The sequence below is a fragment of the Lagopus leucura genome, unplaced genomic scaffold, assembly GCF_019238085.1.
Source record: "Lagopus leucura isolate 7727_CA_CO unplaced genomic scaffold, USGS_WTPT01 Super-Scaffold_73, whole genome shotgun sequence".
Taxonomy (NCBI): domain Eukaryota; kingdom Metazoa; phylum Chordata; class Aves; order Galliformes; family Phasianidae; genus Lagopus; species Lagopus leucura.
The window spans coordinates 33,819,295-33,836,144 of NW_024962252.1; the positions used below are offsets into that span (position 1 = coordinate 33,819,295).

The 16,850-nt window shown below is 32.2% G+C and overlaps 1 protein-coding gene across 1 annotated transcript in view; it reads left to right on the top strand.

Moving 5' to 3' along the window:
* The window catches only part of GRIK2 (glutamate ionotropic receptor kainate type subunit 2), a 346,262-nt gene that overhangs the window by 164,985 nt on the left and 164,427 nt on the right, over positions 1-16,850 (top strand). The window contains exons 7-8 of the mRNA XM_042881979.1: positions 14,499-14,642; positions 15,806-15,913. Coding sequence (XP_042737913.1) covers positions 14,499-14,642; positions 15,806-15,913 — 252 coding nt within the window. The remainder of the gene's footprint in view (positions 1-14,498; positions 14,643-15,805; positions 15,914-16,850) is intronic.

Here is a 16,850-nt window from a genome sequence, read left to right on the forward strand (position 1 = left end):
TTTTTTTTTTTTTTTTTTTTTTTTTTTTTTTTTTTTTTTTTTCTTTTTAGTTACACTTTAGATAAAAATTTGTGAAGAATTTAAGGGATTGAAGCTGTGAGTTTCAGATTCCTCAGACCTGTTAGACCTGTTTTGGTAAAATATAGTACAAAATATATGATCATGTTTAAATGAAGAAACTTCTGTCCTGTTTGTCTCATTTGTATGCTACTTGCTGTCTTGAATCATTTTATGGACAATCAGGAAAGGTTTTCTTAAACAGCCATAATATTTTCTGCATGCTGTGATATCTGTGTCAAGGGTAAAAGTTAACATCACAGATCAGCTACTTCAAGAGAAACAACCTTCAGCCTATGAATATGTATTATTCTGGTGTCTGTGAAATTTTGTCTAGGAAATAACAAATACTGAATGAATGTTCTATTCAGGATTCTTTGCCAAATAAACAGTTTCAGTAAGAACATAATGATAAATACCAATGTAAAATATGGCACATTAAATTTAACTTCACTATATTTTGTGGGAGCATAAAAAAGTAATATTTTAACCTTTATTTTTCCACACTTGATCAATAACCTCTTTCATTTAGAACTAGAGACAAGGCTTCTATATTGCCTTATACTAAGATACTTCAAAATATACTGCCTTTAAAGTATTTACAATTTTGTCACACTCTAAACACGAGGCTGTATAGCTTTTGAACAGATAAGTTTCTCAGGATAGGTATTTTAAGAAAATATCAGCTAAATCAGATTAGTCAGTTCAGGGTACAGAATGTAGGGCAGAGATTTTATGTTTCCAACACTAAAAATATTTTTTAGAGTAGATTGGTATTTTGTGGCAATTAGTTTTATGTTGCTGCCACTGGTCAGAAGCTTCTCACCACATCTTATACCAATGTACATTTGTGTCCTCATGGACAAAGTTCTTCATCTCTCCTATCAGCACTGTGCTGTAGATATACATCTATGGGATACTGTGGAAAATGCAGTCTGATTATATCAGAATCTAAAATTTATCTCACTTATAATCTTTTAAATTATTTTCTATGTGGTGTATACTGACTGTGTAAAGATTTTTCTTTTTTTTTTCATGTATGAACATACATTACAAGAAAAACATGTAGAGCACATTTTTTATTTTTATTAAAGATTTTTTTTCTGTAGTTTTGTGCACATTTATGATATTTAGGGATACAACAGAACAAATTTTTTTCTTTGTAACTATCCGAAGCACTGGTTGCATACAACACCTCATGAAAATAATTTCTTTAAAAACAGCATAAATTATAAGAAAGTCTACATAAAAAGTAAACAAAATCCATATTTAGCTGATAATTAGGTTTTACTTGTGATCTTTAATTTGTCTCTATATAAAATTCCTATCTCATAAAATATTGCATTACATTGCAGTCTTTGGAAAGAGAAGCCAAGAGCTAAAAATAACTGAGGATACCTGATACCTTGTAAAGAAATGTGATATTGCTCTGAAAGCTAGTAAAGCCACACTCTGCCACGTCAGTACAATCTGATTAATATAGTGCTTTTTTGGACTAATTTAGACAAATGGGGACATATAAAATTTGTTTACAAGTTAAGAAGATGTCTTTAAAGGATAATGCTTTGTGTAGCACTAAGATAACTTAAGAGACTATCATAGTTTTGAGTGGAATAGAATTAATTTTCTTCATAGAGAACAGTGAGGAGCTGGAGGTGTGCAAGGTGCTGGGAGGAGATAAATCAGATCTGCTGACCCAGATTGACCAGATGTATATCCCATACCATATGGCTTCTTGTTTGTCAAGGAAAGCTTAGGGAAAGAAGGAGGAAGAAGAAGGAATATGTCACAGTAGTGACATTTGTCATCACTCACTTCCCAAGCTATCTTCTTAGCTCCTGATTTTCTGGAAATGGTTGAATATCTGCCAATTGATGGAAAGTAGTGAATAAGTTCCTTGTTTTGATTTGCTTGTGCACGAGGCTTTCTCTTTACAAGTAAATTGTCTTTATCTCAATCCATGAGTTCTTGCACTTTTACCTTTTTGATTCTCTTCTCCATCCTACCTGGAGAGAATGAGTGAGTAAATATGTGGTGCTGAGGTGCCTGCCAATTTAAACCACAAAATTGAGAAACACTTTCAGGATCAGAATGCATATAATGAGCAAAGCAACAGCAACTATCTGAAAAGGCCTACATTTTTAACTATTAACATTAGTTTTTGCTCATATGTTCTCCAAAGATGCAAGAAGGGATAGAATTCTGTGAAATTTACTCATAATAAAGGTGATCCTCTTGGTATTCTCTCTTACAATTCTTAAAAACTATATGGAAGTGTGAAAGGAAGTTTAAAAACCTGAAATAGTTGATGAGTCACCTATTACATTGGTGCCTATTTATTTTTCCTTTTAGTTTGTCTGTCAAAGACCACTTGCCTTCTATGTGTGTATGAATGAGAAAAGTATAAATTCATGTGGTGTTGGGTTTGAAACAGAACATTCTTGCATATGTTGTCTTTTTTTCTTATTCTCCTGCTCTTTTGTTTCCTACATAGTCTAAAATTTCAGGTCTGGAGAGTTTTCTGAAATATTAGGAATTAACATTACTGAAATTAAGATGAATGCTATGAAAATTATGTTTTAAAATCTTGCTAAAGAGGAATTAAAAGAGGTATTTGTACACTTCAGGAAAAACAATTCCTCCTCAGTTTAATCAGAGATATGAAAAAAAAAAAAAGTTTAAAATTCTGCAACATCTTATACCTGTTTTGTATTTTAAATTTAGATTTAGATATGCTGCAGAATTTAACTGTTACTCTGACGGATGAAGCCCTGATAAAGCATTGAAAAGCCTGAATTACATTCTGTTTTCAGTTCCTATTTTTGGTTTAGTAATTGTGATAATTATATACTACCATTTGGCTTTTTGATATAAATATCCTTTTGAGTATGAACTATGTTTAGAGAGAGTTGAAAATTCCAGAAAGGATCATTGGGTGAATTTAGAGCTCGCATATTTTATTACAAATTCCACTGGATATTCTCAGATTCAAAGGTACATCCAATAAAATTGTATCAGTTTGAATATTTTTTGGTAGTTATGCTGACCAAAGCAGCAGCAATGTTTAAATTGACATCACATTTGTTTTTGAGTTGTTCTTACTAGTGAGGCTCTGTTTCTTCTAGCATGAAGTATTGCAATTGACTTCTAAGTTATTTATATCATTTTTCTTTATTCAAATTTTGTAAATCTATTATTGTGTATCCTTGCTTTCTTTATATTTCAAGCTTTGGTGTGCTGTTCAAGGGTTTCAAAGTACTTAAAAGTTTAGTTAACTTTCATCATCAAAGTAGTCTCATAATTACTGCATTACTGCCCTGGTTTAACCCTTTGAGGTTCATGTTAAAATGAGTCAGCTTTCTCTGAAGCATTACGATCTCAAGCTGTGCTTAAAGTAAGCATGTTTTTGTGGGTAAATAAATTAATAGTTTAAGATGGTTGTTTTTCTTAGAGCATTTTTGAAGGTAGCCTGGAAAGTTAGTGCTGCAAATCAAAAGACAACTTATTAAGCTCTGGATAGATTTGTGTTGAAGTTTGTTTTTTGTTTTTTGTTTTTTTTTTAATCAAAACAAGTTCCCTCTAATGTGAGTATGTCTGAATCCCATGTCTGCTATGATAGTGAAGATGGAGTTAACAGTGTGTAAGGATCTGATTATTAGAGTTAGCAGTATAACATGATGAAAATATTTTTTGGAAAGCAAATATCCATAGTACATATCCATGTAACACAGAATTTGGATAAAGACTGTGCAGTTAAAATGACAAAAGACAATGAAGGATATAAAACTGAGTATGCTTCCAATTCTCAACTAAACTGAAATTAAACTAAAATGTCTATTTTCTAAATCTAATTTTTTCTAAATCACAGACTAGTAGTTTCTCTTAATATAATTTTTTTCTTTGTGTATTACTGATTTGAAGGAAGTTTTAATCCAGAAGCAAACTACTTTCTTGCTTAAAACAGAGCTCTAGGATAAACTTAAAAAAAGGCATTACAGAAGACTGATGTAAAAAAAAATTCTGTTTTGCAATGAACATAAACACTTATTTAGAATAGTTGTTTTACACTGCTTGATAATTTGTTTTTCCTGCAAACATGAACTTTGCAAGGCTGCGTATGTAATCATGTTTTTTTTTGCTGAAGATATTAAAATCTGTTAGTTTTATTAGTTCTTAGTTCTAAATGGAGAAAAATGTAAATGGAGTTTGGTGAAAGCAGGGAATGACAGTTTATTTAGAAAGCTCAGAACTGTCTCTGCATTTCAAAGTCATCAATATGCATTTATTTTGAAAATTTTATTGAAAAATTAAAAGGTATGAAAGTTGTGAAATCCTTAAGTGGTGTGAAACTTTCATAGAATATAAAAGTACAGTAAGCAAAGACTGATTCTTTTGATTTTTTCCTCATTTGTAATGAAATATTTTAATTTCTGGATTATTCTAAACATATGCCTCTCTTCACATGAGATCAGGTGCACTTTCTTGCTGCACATATGAGTACAAACATATTCAGGGCATATGCTGAGTAAGCTCTTTCTGTAATTATGAATTACTCATATAGAGGGACTTTTCATGTAGTGTGTAAAACTAATGTGATAGTAGCAGGCAGCTCTTTATTATGGATGTGATTGTTGGAGTTGCAGTGATCAAAATCATTGATTTTTCAGCAGGCGAACAGATGAAAGGAAATAGACTATGAGACCAAATAATGACCCATTGTTCTTGATAATTAGGTTTTTGCTATCTGTACTTAACGTATATTAAAAAGCATGATGGTACTTTTTAATGGCAAAAAATATTACAGTCAATATCATAATTTCCAAAGGTTAGAAGAGAGGATGAGAAAGTACATCAGATTAACTTTAACCTGAATATTTTATGTCTGCTTTTAAAAATGTGCAGAAACCTAACATCATGACAAATTGTTCTCAGTTGCATATTATAAAAATAATTTTTCAAATGCTTGTGTAGAAAGATTTTTTTACTACAACAGTATGCTACAAGTCATTTTTTCCTCAATTAACAAAATTTGTGTTGTGATGGAACATTTATGGGGTCTTTCGAAATAGCTTTTTATCTTGTCTTGGCAATTTCTTTCAGTTAGACAGAAAATAGAAAATAAGAGAAAATAAGTTTCTAAAAGATACCATTTTAGAATTACTTCACTTATTTGTCACAGTTAGCAGTATTTATTCCAGATAACCGTTCTAGAAATGTGTGATTTTACTGTGAGGAATTAATGTGTTCTCCCTGAGTATGAGAAAGTAAATCCTGAATCAGGATACCCCCTAAAATCAATGGACTAAGATCAAGTGAAAATTTGGATTTTTAGTAAAAATATTTTACAATAATAGTAACTTAAAAGAAAAAAAAGAATGCTGAAGTGGTCACAAGTTACTTACAATGCTTATCTGAAAAATAGCCTCCTGATAGACAGAAAGATTCAAAACTATTCCTATTGTATTAGTTGCCCACACAATATTACAAAAACAAAAATTTCAAAGTTAATATCAATGTTTAATTACAAAAGTAGGAATTCAGCACAAAACTAGGTACTAAACTATTTGATTTGTTTTCAACACTCAAGTATAATGTAGGTGACCATAAAGGGTGAATTTACTCCTTTCTATGATTGGAAACAAGCAAACCACCTCAAAATATTTGACATCTAACATGTCCAATAAATGCTTTATTTAAAATGTGGGAATGAGAGGTCAATTAGAAAGTTGAGGAAATCGATCACATTTTAACCTTACATCAGAATATCAAGCCCTGTATAGAAAGACTAGCTTTGAACGCAGATTTTGAAAAACTGCAAAGGATGAAATTCTAAATATTCTCAGACCCAGCATACTTATTTTCTTAACGGAAATTACACTGTCCCTCATACTGAAGTCTTAAGCTTTTGATCCATAGCTAATGATAAAGTGTCCCTATTAGAAAACTATTCAGAGTTTTCTGATATGCTTCTTGAGTGTATTATAAATCTTCAGAATTTTACTTCTTAAAGTGAAATTCAGATCCTGCATCAAAGATCAAGCAGAAAAGAGAAACATTGCTGCTGTTCTTATTTCAGAAAAGGACTTTGTTAATAGCATCTCATGTATTAATTGGTGGTAAAATTTCAAATTATCTGAAAACATCACCTTCTACAAGTTAAAATCAAGATGTAAAAAGTTGGCTACCAGCATAACTCATTTTTGGGTACTTATGGTTCTTATTCCAGTAAATAGTCTACCAAATTTCACAATGATTGAAGATTATTTTGAGAAATGTAAGAAGTTAAAGCACTTCAAACATTTTTACTGGGAAATGTGTTTTTATACTGTCTATGTAAAATGTGTATTCTTTTCTACCTAATGACAGTATAATGATAAGATACGTGGCAACAGCATCAATATTAGTGTTTTGCATTTTCTCAGTGTTTGTTAATGTTTCATGTTCGATTTGGCATTTCTCTAAAAATTAGGGATCAAACTATGAGACACTGAGGCAAAAGAGGAAAATATATCTCTCTTTGTGAAGACAAAATTACATTTTTTTCTAAAAATTACCTGTTGTGACCTATTTTTTATAGATTTCCTTTGTTTTAAAGCTTTTTCAGCAGTTTAAGAAAAAAATAGCTTTGCTCTGATGTTAAAAAAAAGTATTATGATGATGATGGAGAAAAATAATTTTCATCAGGCTTACTGTTCATAATATATTCTCTAAGTGAAACTGCATACGCCTCTCCTGTTTGAAATTCACAAGGAAACTGTTAACAATAATCTAAACAGCTATGCCATAGTCTAATGATTATTCATCTGAAATATTAGCCTATTTAATTTTTTTTTATGCTAAAGTTTTGTTGATATTTACAAAATTTAAATGCACAATGTTTATAGCTTTCTGGTGCTCACAGTTTGTTCCCAGTTGGGATGCACATTTGGGGGTGAAAACAAAATCTTTACTGTTTGCTTAATTGTACTCCAGAGTGGAGCTGGGAATGTGTCAAGAAAGAGGAAAACACCAGCTTTAATAAGCATACAATGCAATTTAACAGTTCATAAAACAGTAAAATTTAATCCTGGACTGAGAGATTTATTAAATCTCACTCAGCAAAATGGTTTTGTGGGATGTGTTAGCAAGTGAGAATTAAGTGAAATTATTTCAGGGGCAGTAGACTTTATTACCCGAGGAGGGAAAGAACAAGTTTTGTAAGCCATTTCTTCTTAATTTCATTCACTAATTATAATTGCTTTGAGTAGGAGAGCTTTCTGTGAGCAGAAGAAATATGTTGGGTCTCTGGAATGCATGTGCATTATACTACATTTGTCAGGCTTCATCTAACTCAAGTTTCTTATGTAGGTGGTCTTGTGCAGTGGTTCATTTAGTGATTTTTTTTTTTTTTTTTTTTTTTTTTGTGAAGTCTAGTAAATCTTAAACATCTGTTTGTAAGATAAAATGACTCCTGTTATTTTTTATTGTTTTGTCATTTTTGCGTCCATTTTGGTTCTTCTATGCTCTTTAGCTTTCTTTTCTTCTCTATTTTCTCTTCCCCTCAAGGTTTGTTTTGACACGTTGCAGAATGTATCCATCAGTTAGAGGGTTCCTAATTCTGCTATGTTCTTACAGTTGTTATGTCCCTGGTAACCAGTATACAGTCATACCTATATGACCTGTTTCCGTCCTGCGTATATGTTAATATATTGTTCAACTATCTCCCCCTCAAAAAAAAAAAAAAAGAAATCATAGATTATTAAAAAGTGAATTTGTTTTGATGCTTCTATTCCTGTAGCCTTGTATGAAAAACAGTTGAAAGCATTGCTGTGAGTTCCAAGTGTGCACACAACTATGACACTTAATGGTGCACAAATGTAACCATCACTGTGAGTCACTCTTCCATTGATGCCCAGGCTGTTTTCAGACTGTTAGTGTATTCCTATGGGATGCATATCCTGTACATGTGTGGGATACTTGGGGAGTATATGTTGGTGAGTTTGAAAGTACAACTACTTTGTGTTGGTAAACGCTGTTTGTTATTGCTGTTATGTAATTGCCTTGAGATCACTCTTAACATGAAGCAGGTCAAGATAAAATAAAAATATGCTTGTTTTTATGCTATTCTTAAACATTTCCATCCTTACTTGATAGTTAAATCACACCTGATCTAATAACACTAATTTAACTTGGAGAGGTGTTTTTCTGCCTGGCAGATGTGCTTTATTTGCTGGATGTAGACTTTCTACTCACACCTACCTGGGATTTCTATATACTTTATATCTCCAGCTGGAATCATTAATCTTTTCTTTATGGACATTGACATGTTGGAATTTAACTTTTAGAGCTAATCTTTCAGCTGACTTTTACTAGATATCCTGAAAGTCCTTGCTGAATCTAGAATACAATATGAAGTGACTATAGAAAGTGACTTCATTACTTTATAGAATAAAAATTAAGGGTGACATAATTACTTTCGAGTGAGCACTAATGTGATGATCACTTTGTGGTTACAAAATGAGTATGGTATGATTCATCCTTTCTTTCTTTCTTTCAAGCATACAGTAAGATTTTACTGTAATGCAGAAGTATTAGAAAAGCTTAGTTACATCTTGAAGTGCATACAGAAGTAAAGAATAAATTCAAATCTATATTTAATTTGATCTTTTTTTTGTAATCTATGTATGCAGAGAAAGATGTAATCAGGTGTTCCTTGTGCTTACAAATCTATGTGGCTCCAAGTAGTCCATCACACTTTTATAAGTATTTCCTGTGGACTGTTCTTTTGGTTTCATTTGCCTTGGTGTATATTCTACTATATGATTAAACACTGGTGCTTGTTTCTGTTGAATCAAAACTTCTGGCTTTGTTTCATCCTTGTGGTAAGTTACACCCGTTCTTTCCTGTTATGCATATACATAGACTGGCCTAAACATGGCCAGTCTTCTCAGTTTTTGTTATAGCAATATGTGGCAGAAAACTATCTCAGGTAAATGTCTCATATATATTAAAAATATCTCTCTCATATCTGTATGTATAAAGCATAGAACATAATATAAAATGTTAGGAACTACATTTCAAACACTATTGAAACATAAACTGGAGGCAATATAATATATATCTCTCCCATTAACCATAAATTCTAATTGCCACAAATGAAACAACAGTAGAAAGGTTCATAGACTTTTGTTATTCTTTTAGTATGCTTTCTGATAAATCATTTTGGAATTGGGAAAATGTTTAATTTTACAGTGATTGAAATTACATTGCACAGGGCATGAATAGCTTTCTAATCTTCTTATACAACAATTTTCGCTTTACAAAGGATCTGAAAAAGTTAAAGACAGATTAGTTTCTTCAGTTTTCATCTATTGTCCCAGACCTGTAGATGTAAATTGCTCTGAAAGTAATGCCTCCTATTTATTACCGTGAAAGCTGCAACTGATACAAGGGCACAATAACTTTATTCGATAGAGTAAATTCTCAGCTACAAAACACTCTTTTGCAATGTATTCACCTCCATAAGCTGTGCATTTTCACCAGCAATGAACAAGAGCCTGCAAGTTCCACTGGTAAATGTCTGCACCAGTGGAGATGATCCACTTTCACCCCTGCTGAAACATCCCTCACCGCCTCACTGTTCTCATGCCCACTGTTTTGTTCCCCCCCAAAAAAACACAGCAAGCAGATTTTTCTCGTACATTTTTGATTATATGTATATTATATACATGTAGTATATAATTATATAAAAATTTATTTCTGACTTTTTAAAAAGAAGTTTATCATTGTGGGTTATTTTGTGAAATAAGAAAAAATTACTAGAGGCTTATTTCTGTTCACCCTTATCATAATCGAAATAATCTAGAAAATAGGACTTATATGGGAAAAAAGAAGGTGGGTGGTGGATTCAATACACTAAGCAAAAAAAAGGACATTTTGTTTGTGTTCTGCTCAATCATTTATTCTAAATTTTCTAATTAATAATTTTGTATTTGTTAAATTACTGGACAGCAAGGACAGCTGAGAGAAGTAATTACAAAATGAGGATTACTTAGCAAGATACAGAGGTTAACTGTGGGATTTTTTTGTGTGCACTGAAATGAATAAGTATGCCATTGTGAATCCTTATTGCGCAGTGCGTCTGAAATAATATTATCTTTTACAAAAAGGCTAGACCAGAGAGGGAAGATATGCTGTTCTGTCTCCATTATACGTTCAATTCTAAGGCTATTTAGACCAAAGCTGTTCTTACCATCCTAATCTCTGTCACTCATAAAGTCAACTACAAATAGGCTTGATACACACTGGGAGTTGAAAAACAAAACGTGACCTTGCACATAGTGTTTTATCCAAGGCATTGTTGTTGCGTAAGAAAACACTGTTTATAAGGGACAATGCAAAAATCAATCCTCCAGGAACCTACCTTTGGATATTTACATTCCCCTTGCCAAAAGAAGATGTGATATTCTCATATTCTAAAGTTTGGCAAGTGTAAGTGCCATAAATACGAGCTCAATGAGAGAATCTTGCCGCACTACGAAATAAGCATATTAACACTTTGTTAAACCAGTGATCACAGTCAGTATGAACAAGATATCAAGCTTATTGTAGTAGTCTTTAATTAGATAATGGGCAGGTAAAGATAACATGCAAATAGCATATGCATATATCACTAATCAGTTGAAAAAGCTGGGCTTAAGTGATATACTATTTCAAGTGAGGTGTACAAGTACACATACTGCCATTTTTACTGAGTTGATTTAGTTGAAAGTAAAACTGACCAAAGAATAAATTCAGAATATATTCCAAATATTCTTTTAATTTCAGATTTGTTTTGAAAAGAACAGTTTCTTATTTGTCTTTGCATAGAAACTTGATTTATTTAATCTGTGATGCATTTGTGACTTGGTACTACATTTGTAACTGGTTGCTGATAAATACAGATTAATATCTCTGTTTTGTGACAGGACAGGACCTGTCAACAGAGCTATAGAATATATGTATACGTATATATTTAATATGCGTTTTCTTATTTTTTTCTTTGATGAAAAAATATTGTTTGACATTCCTTCTTAATCATTTCAAATTGTTTGTGTGGAAAATCCAGTCTTAGACTGTCTAGAGTTTCAGTTGTTTTATAGAACAGTTGTATCTAAATTTTGTTCTAAGAGGAGTTTCAAAGTTTTGTTGTTTAGTTTATTAATGGTCCATCCATGACAGCCATCTTTCTTCAATTTAGAGACAAAGATGTTGTCTGGGATTATGTGAAATGTTTCTGCATTAATCTACTGGAGTTTAGAAAGTGCCCATGGCATCTTTGGTTGGGATTCTACCTCTTAATCTGAGAAGGCATGGGGAGAAATAGTAGTGTCTTGTCCCTACCAGAGCTCTTCCATAGTGAGATTAGACAATATTTAGCAAGTAGGATTTGCAAGTAAATAGTGCAGACAAACACAACACCTGCAGTAAGGCTGTAAAAGAATGACAGAACATAGAGAAGGAATATGTAGTATACAGCTGAGTTTGGGATAAAAAATTAAACACAGGTGTTGGTACTTTCTCTCTATTTGAGGTACTCTGACTGAGCTCACTTCTCTAATTAAGCTGTTGTCTCCGAGTGCTAACAGTTTTTTTGTTACTTCATTGACTCAGCGGAAAGACTTCAAGTCATTTTAAATTTTATCAGCTTTATCTCATACTATTTCAATTTGATAGACATTTGTACCATCTGTACTTTGGATTTTTTCTTTTGTAGTTGTAGACATGCAAGTGAAAGTGTCATGAGAAGTATTTTAATGCATTATTTATATTTAAATAAGCCATTAGTAATACATACTGTGAAGTTTTAAAACAACAACAACAACAAAGAAAACAAACACATTTTAAAAAACTGAACCAAAATATGTTTGTGCAATACAACATAATCTTTAAAAAGTTTATACAAGTTAACTTAAAAGTACTCATCTTACTTTTCAGTAAGATTATCTTCTATTATGAATTCACTGCTTCAGTGAATGGAAATGTTGTAGGGTCTTATCTGAAGTTCAAGAACCATTCCTTCTCATGAACTTTATTTCCTCTTCTTCTTCCAGACTGTCAATCAGTGTTTAGATAAGATAAAGAATGCTAAAAATGTAACTGGGTACATTTTCTCTCAAATTCTGGACAAGTTTCTTGCTGAAACCTGCAGTGCTTTCTGAACCACAAAACATCCTTTCAGTAGTGCAGTGAAGACAAATAAAGATTCATGGACAAATGGCAATGAGAGGCAAAAAAAAGCTTAGCAGGCCTAACAAATGAAATTGGAGAGCTAGACTAATTGCTACCAATTCCTTTTGTCTCAGATGAAAGATAAAGTGACCTAAAAGAGAATAGTTCAACTTGACAATTCAGGCATATATTTCGTATCTTTTTCTGAGCCCTGTAGTGTTTATTTCTCATTCAATAAAATCAGTTATTGCACTCAGAGAGGTGAGCATGATATTGAATCACTAAACCAATAGTTTCCAGCATATGAGTCTATCTTCATGCAACAAAAACATTAAAATCCCCATTTAACATTAATGTTACCTATACAAGGTGGATTGAGGAATCTCAGCCTGTGTAAACAATGAATTTATCTTGTAGCATTTAAAAATCAAATTGGACACTCAACTTCTAACCAGGATTATTTTACATTGTATGCATCTAAAAGAGTGCATTCTGATTTAGATTTATTTTCACTGAATAATACTTATCAGTTGAGTATAAAGAATATTAAGAGAATTCAAATTACTTTCATAATTTCAATGGCTTTTTTATTGTTTCCACTGGATTTGACTGTCCTTCAGACTTCAAGCTCAGTGGCTTACAGAATTTGACAAAAAACCATCAGGTAATGCTTTTTTTGAACTTCTGGTTGCTTCTTAATAGGCTGCTTCTGCAAAAGTTTCACAGCAATTTCAATTTCCCTTCATTGGTGCAAGGTCTACACGTTTAGAATTAAAACTGATAAAACCATAATAATGAAACAAGCTCCAAACATGCTGCTTGCATTTCTGAGCCAGATTAATGTGTTGAACTTTTATAGTTTATCTTAAAATCTTTTGTCAAGACTCCAACTTCTGCAAAGTGCTAGAATATTGAACTTTGTATGATGCTTAGTCAGCACGTCATTCTTGCTTTTGGGAGTTTCACTGTCTCCTTGTCAGATATTAGCTTGCCTTAAAAACACTTTATTGTCTTAAAGATGATGAACAATTTGGCAGAAAAAAATATTTTCGGACTGATTTGGAGTGTCTACATCAGCTGTTTGGTGTCTCAGATCATTGAAACCTATTATATTAGCTATTTAAAATAAGGATTTATTTCTATTTGAATTTTGAGATCTCTTCTTGGCAGAGCCATTTACATGTAAACGCATATTTTCCCCTTTAACAGTAGCCTTATGGGCTATAATGGTAGAGCATTTTTGCATTTTTATGTTTAATTTTATTGTAAAGAGCCTTGGGATGCATTTCCATGAAAGGCACTATATAAGCTCATTTTGTTTTGCATTGTATTGTATTGTGACAAGTGCAGTAATCCTCAGGTTTCCTGTCCATTAAAGAACTCATTTCACAGCTCGCTAATTATGTGAATGAGAAGGGGAAATAAGTCCCTTTTCTCTAAGGTATGTTGAGCAGATGGCAGAGCATTCATTTCTACTAGTGAATCTAAGGTCTTCTCTTTTGGTTCCAAGGCTTGTCTCTGTTTATCAAACAGAAGAAGAAAAGAGAAGTCAGTTTCTTTACACGACAGTACGTACTGGGAGGTTGTCTCTATCCTTCGGTAATACAACAGCAGTTAGTACATGCTACATCTAAACAGTCCATTTATTTATCATGGAACATGAAAACAATTAAATAAATGTGCAATTTAATGCAGTTCTAATTTGCCACTGTTTTTTTAGGAGATATTGATTAGGTCCACTCTAGGGATTTGAAACAATGCCTATAAACAGTTACAAATGAATCAGCTGAATGCCTTTGGGACAGTATTTAGTCTGTAATTCCAATTAGAAAAACATTATTTCCTTTGGCCTTGGAATTTTCTCTCATAATCAGGCTTTTGCTACTTTGCTTATCTGCTTTTCTTTCTTCTCACTCATAGAAATAACTGTCTTGAGCCAAACATGCATTTATAGGCCCCTAAAGCACTGCTTTTTTAAAGATCATGTGAGTCATCAATGGTAATGGTGTCATACTGTGATCCTAAAAACTTGATATTTGAATATTAAAAAGCGAAAAGCTGAAATTAAAGGTCCAGATGCATCAGTGGGACTTGGCAGCAAGGCTGTGTTACGCAGTGCTACACAAGCAATCAGATTATTTTCTCCCTATAGTGTAAGGAGAAGTACTAAATTTTTTTGCCTCTTCTCTCACCACGGGGACATCAGTTGTTTTCATTTTAAGTTCATGGTACTGATTTCATTCTAATTTCAGACGGATGCAGCTCTGATGTATGATGCAGTTCATGTGGTGTCAGTGGCTGTCCAGCAGTTCCCACAGATGACTGTCAGTTCACTACAGTGTAATCGCCACAAACCATGGCGCTTTGGGACCCGCTTTATGAGTCTCATTAAGGAGGTGAGTCACTAATAAGATATATCCTGCTTCCTTACTTTCCTTTCTTCCAATCTCCATTTCTTTTTATTTTAATCCCACTGGAATTCTACTTTTTGTGTTGGTGGTGGTAGTGATGGTGGGTTTTTTTTTTTTTTGTTTTGTTTTTTTTCCTGAGTGGATCAGGCTCTTCTAAGCCTGTTACGTGTATACATAAATAAATTGACAAGACATGCATCGTCATTTGCAAACAGGTTTTCCTGAGCTTTTATTTGCAGCAAAGCATACAATGAGGAGAAAGAAAAAAGAGTGAAATGACTGCTTCTACATACTAGGGTATTTTTAGCACATTTCTGTGGCATTAGAAAAATACCCCCTGTGACCCTCAGCTTTTGACTAGCAATTAAAAATTCAGCGGCTAAACAGTGGCATAAATACAAAGGGACTAAGAAGGAAGTTTACTACCTTGTTTTAATTTTTACTTCTTTTGTTGTCGTGAACTAATATTTGTAACATCTTGTGCTATAAATAACTGCTTGTTTCTCATTCTTCATATACAAAATACTATGATAAAGATAAATATGTGCAATGGAATATAATCATCTTTTTAACCTAAATTGGTTTTAAGATGAAAGCTTTATCATTTGCATATCCTCATTTAACATAGTTTAAGAATCAGGCTAACTTTAAATAATAAAAAAATAGGATATTCCATTTCATTTAAAATAAGGAATTGGCTCTGGGAGACGTCAGTTTTTACTGTCTCAGTGTGGTCTCCGAGGACTCAGCATCTTGTAAAAGTAAGCCCTTGTTTGAAGGAGATGTCCTAATAGAATAATAAAATCCAGAGTTCATGGAAAGCGTTGGGATGGGAAAAAGAAGTGAAAAAGCATATATGAATATTGGAAAAATGAAAAGAACAAGCTTGTTATTACTTTTAGTATAAAGTTTATTGGATAGCATGGAAAGTGGTTTAAAAATATTTTTGAAGATTAAAGAAAGCTTAGTTAGCAAAAAGAGAATATAAAATATTAAAAAAAACAAACAAACAAGTTGAAATACTGAGATAGAATAAATAATATTCTCACTTTGTTAGAAGTAAGATTTTTCTTTTTGGGGAAATAAAGAAAGAGATATTTATTTATGGAAATCATCTTTTTTATTTTTATTTTTTTCTTTCTCTATAGGCTCACTGGGAAGGCCTCACAGGAAGGATAACTTTCAACAAATCCAATGGCTTAAGGACAGATTTTGATTTAGATGTTATAAGCCTCAAGGAAGAAGGTCTTGAAAAGGTGTGTAAGATGTCTACCTCTAAAGTGATATAACACATGAAGCAAAAACCTACTTCTCTCCAGAAAAAAAAATCACAAAAGTAACTTTTTTTTTTTCCCCTGAATAAAAAGCAAAACATCTACAGCAAAATGAAATTTTTTATGGGAATAAAATATATGTGGTTTTGAAAGTGTATTTCAAAAATAGCCTTGGCACAAGACTTTATATATGTATGGTTTTGTTTTATTTTCCTTAGAAGAAGACAGTACAGCTGAAACTTTAGTTCTGACAAGTTAAGTATTTTTATGAGATCTGTTTGGTTTTTTTTTTGATGTAATGTTTTATTTGCTGGGTTTCAGTACTATTAAAATGACAAACGTTTGAATTTTCATCTTAGCATTTAAGTGCATGTTAGTTATATCATTCTTACAAAACAGGTGTCCAAGTGAGTAGAAGAAAACAAAATAATTCAAACAAGTATTTTGCAGCTTACATCTGCAGGACAATGTTTGTATTTAGTGTATAGTCAGTGTTTAGCTATTAGCTACTGTGTTTTGTTAACGTTGTTTTCCCTCATCTTCAGATGAAGTTTTATTTGGTATTGCTCCAAGGTAATATTGTCTTGAAAAGTAAAAAGAGGAATTGAGGGAAGTCATCGTGCTGCAGAGTTTATTTACTTTATTTTTTCTTTTTTTATTTATTTGTTTGCTTACTTATTTTCTGCAAATAGCTGAATGGAGAACATATTTTTCCAGAACCTTTTTTCTCTAATGTCAGCTTTGAGATATTAATGTTCTCTGACTAGGAATATTTCAAAGAAGTTTGTAAGCTATTAACTTGCTTTGGAACTATTAAATAGACATGAAGATTTTCAAAAAGGTCCAGTGGCATACCTATGGTTAAAGGACTAATTTATATTTTAAAATATGAAGCAGTGCCAGGGTAGTGAATAGCCTT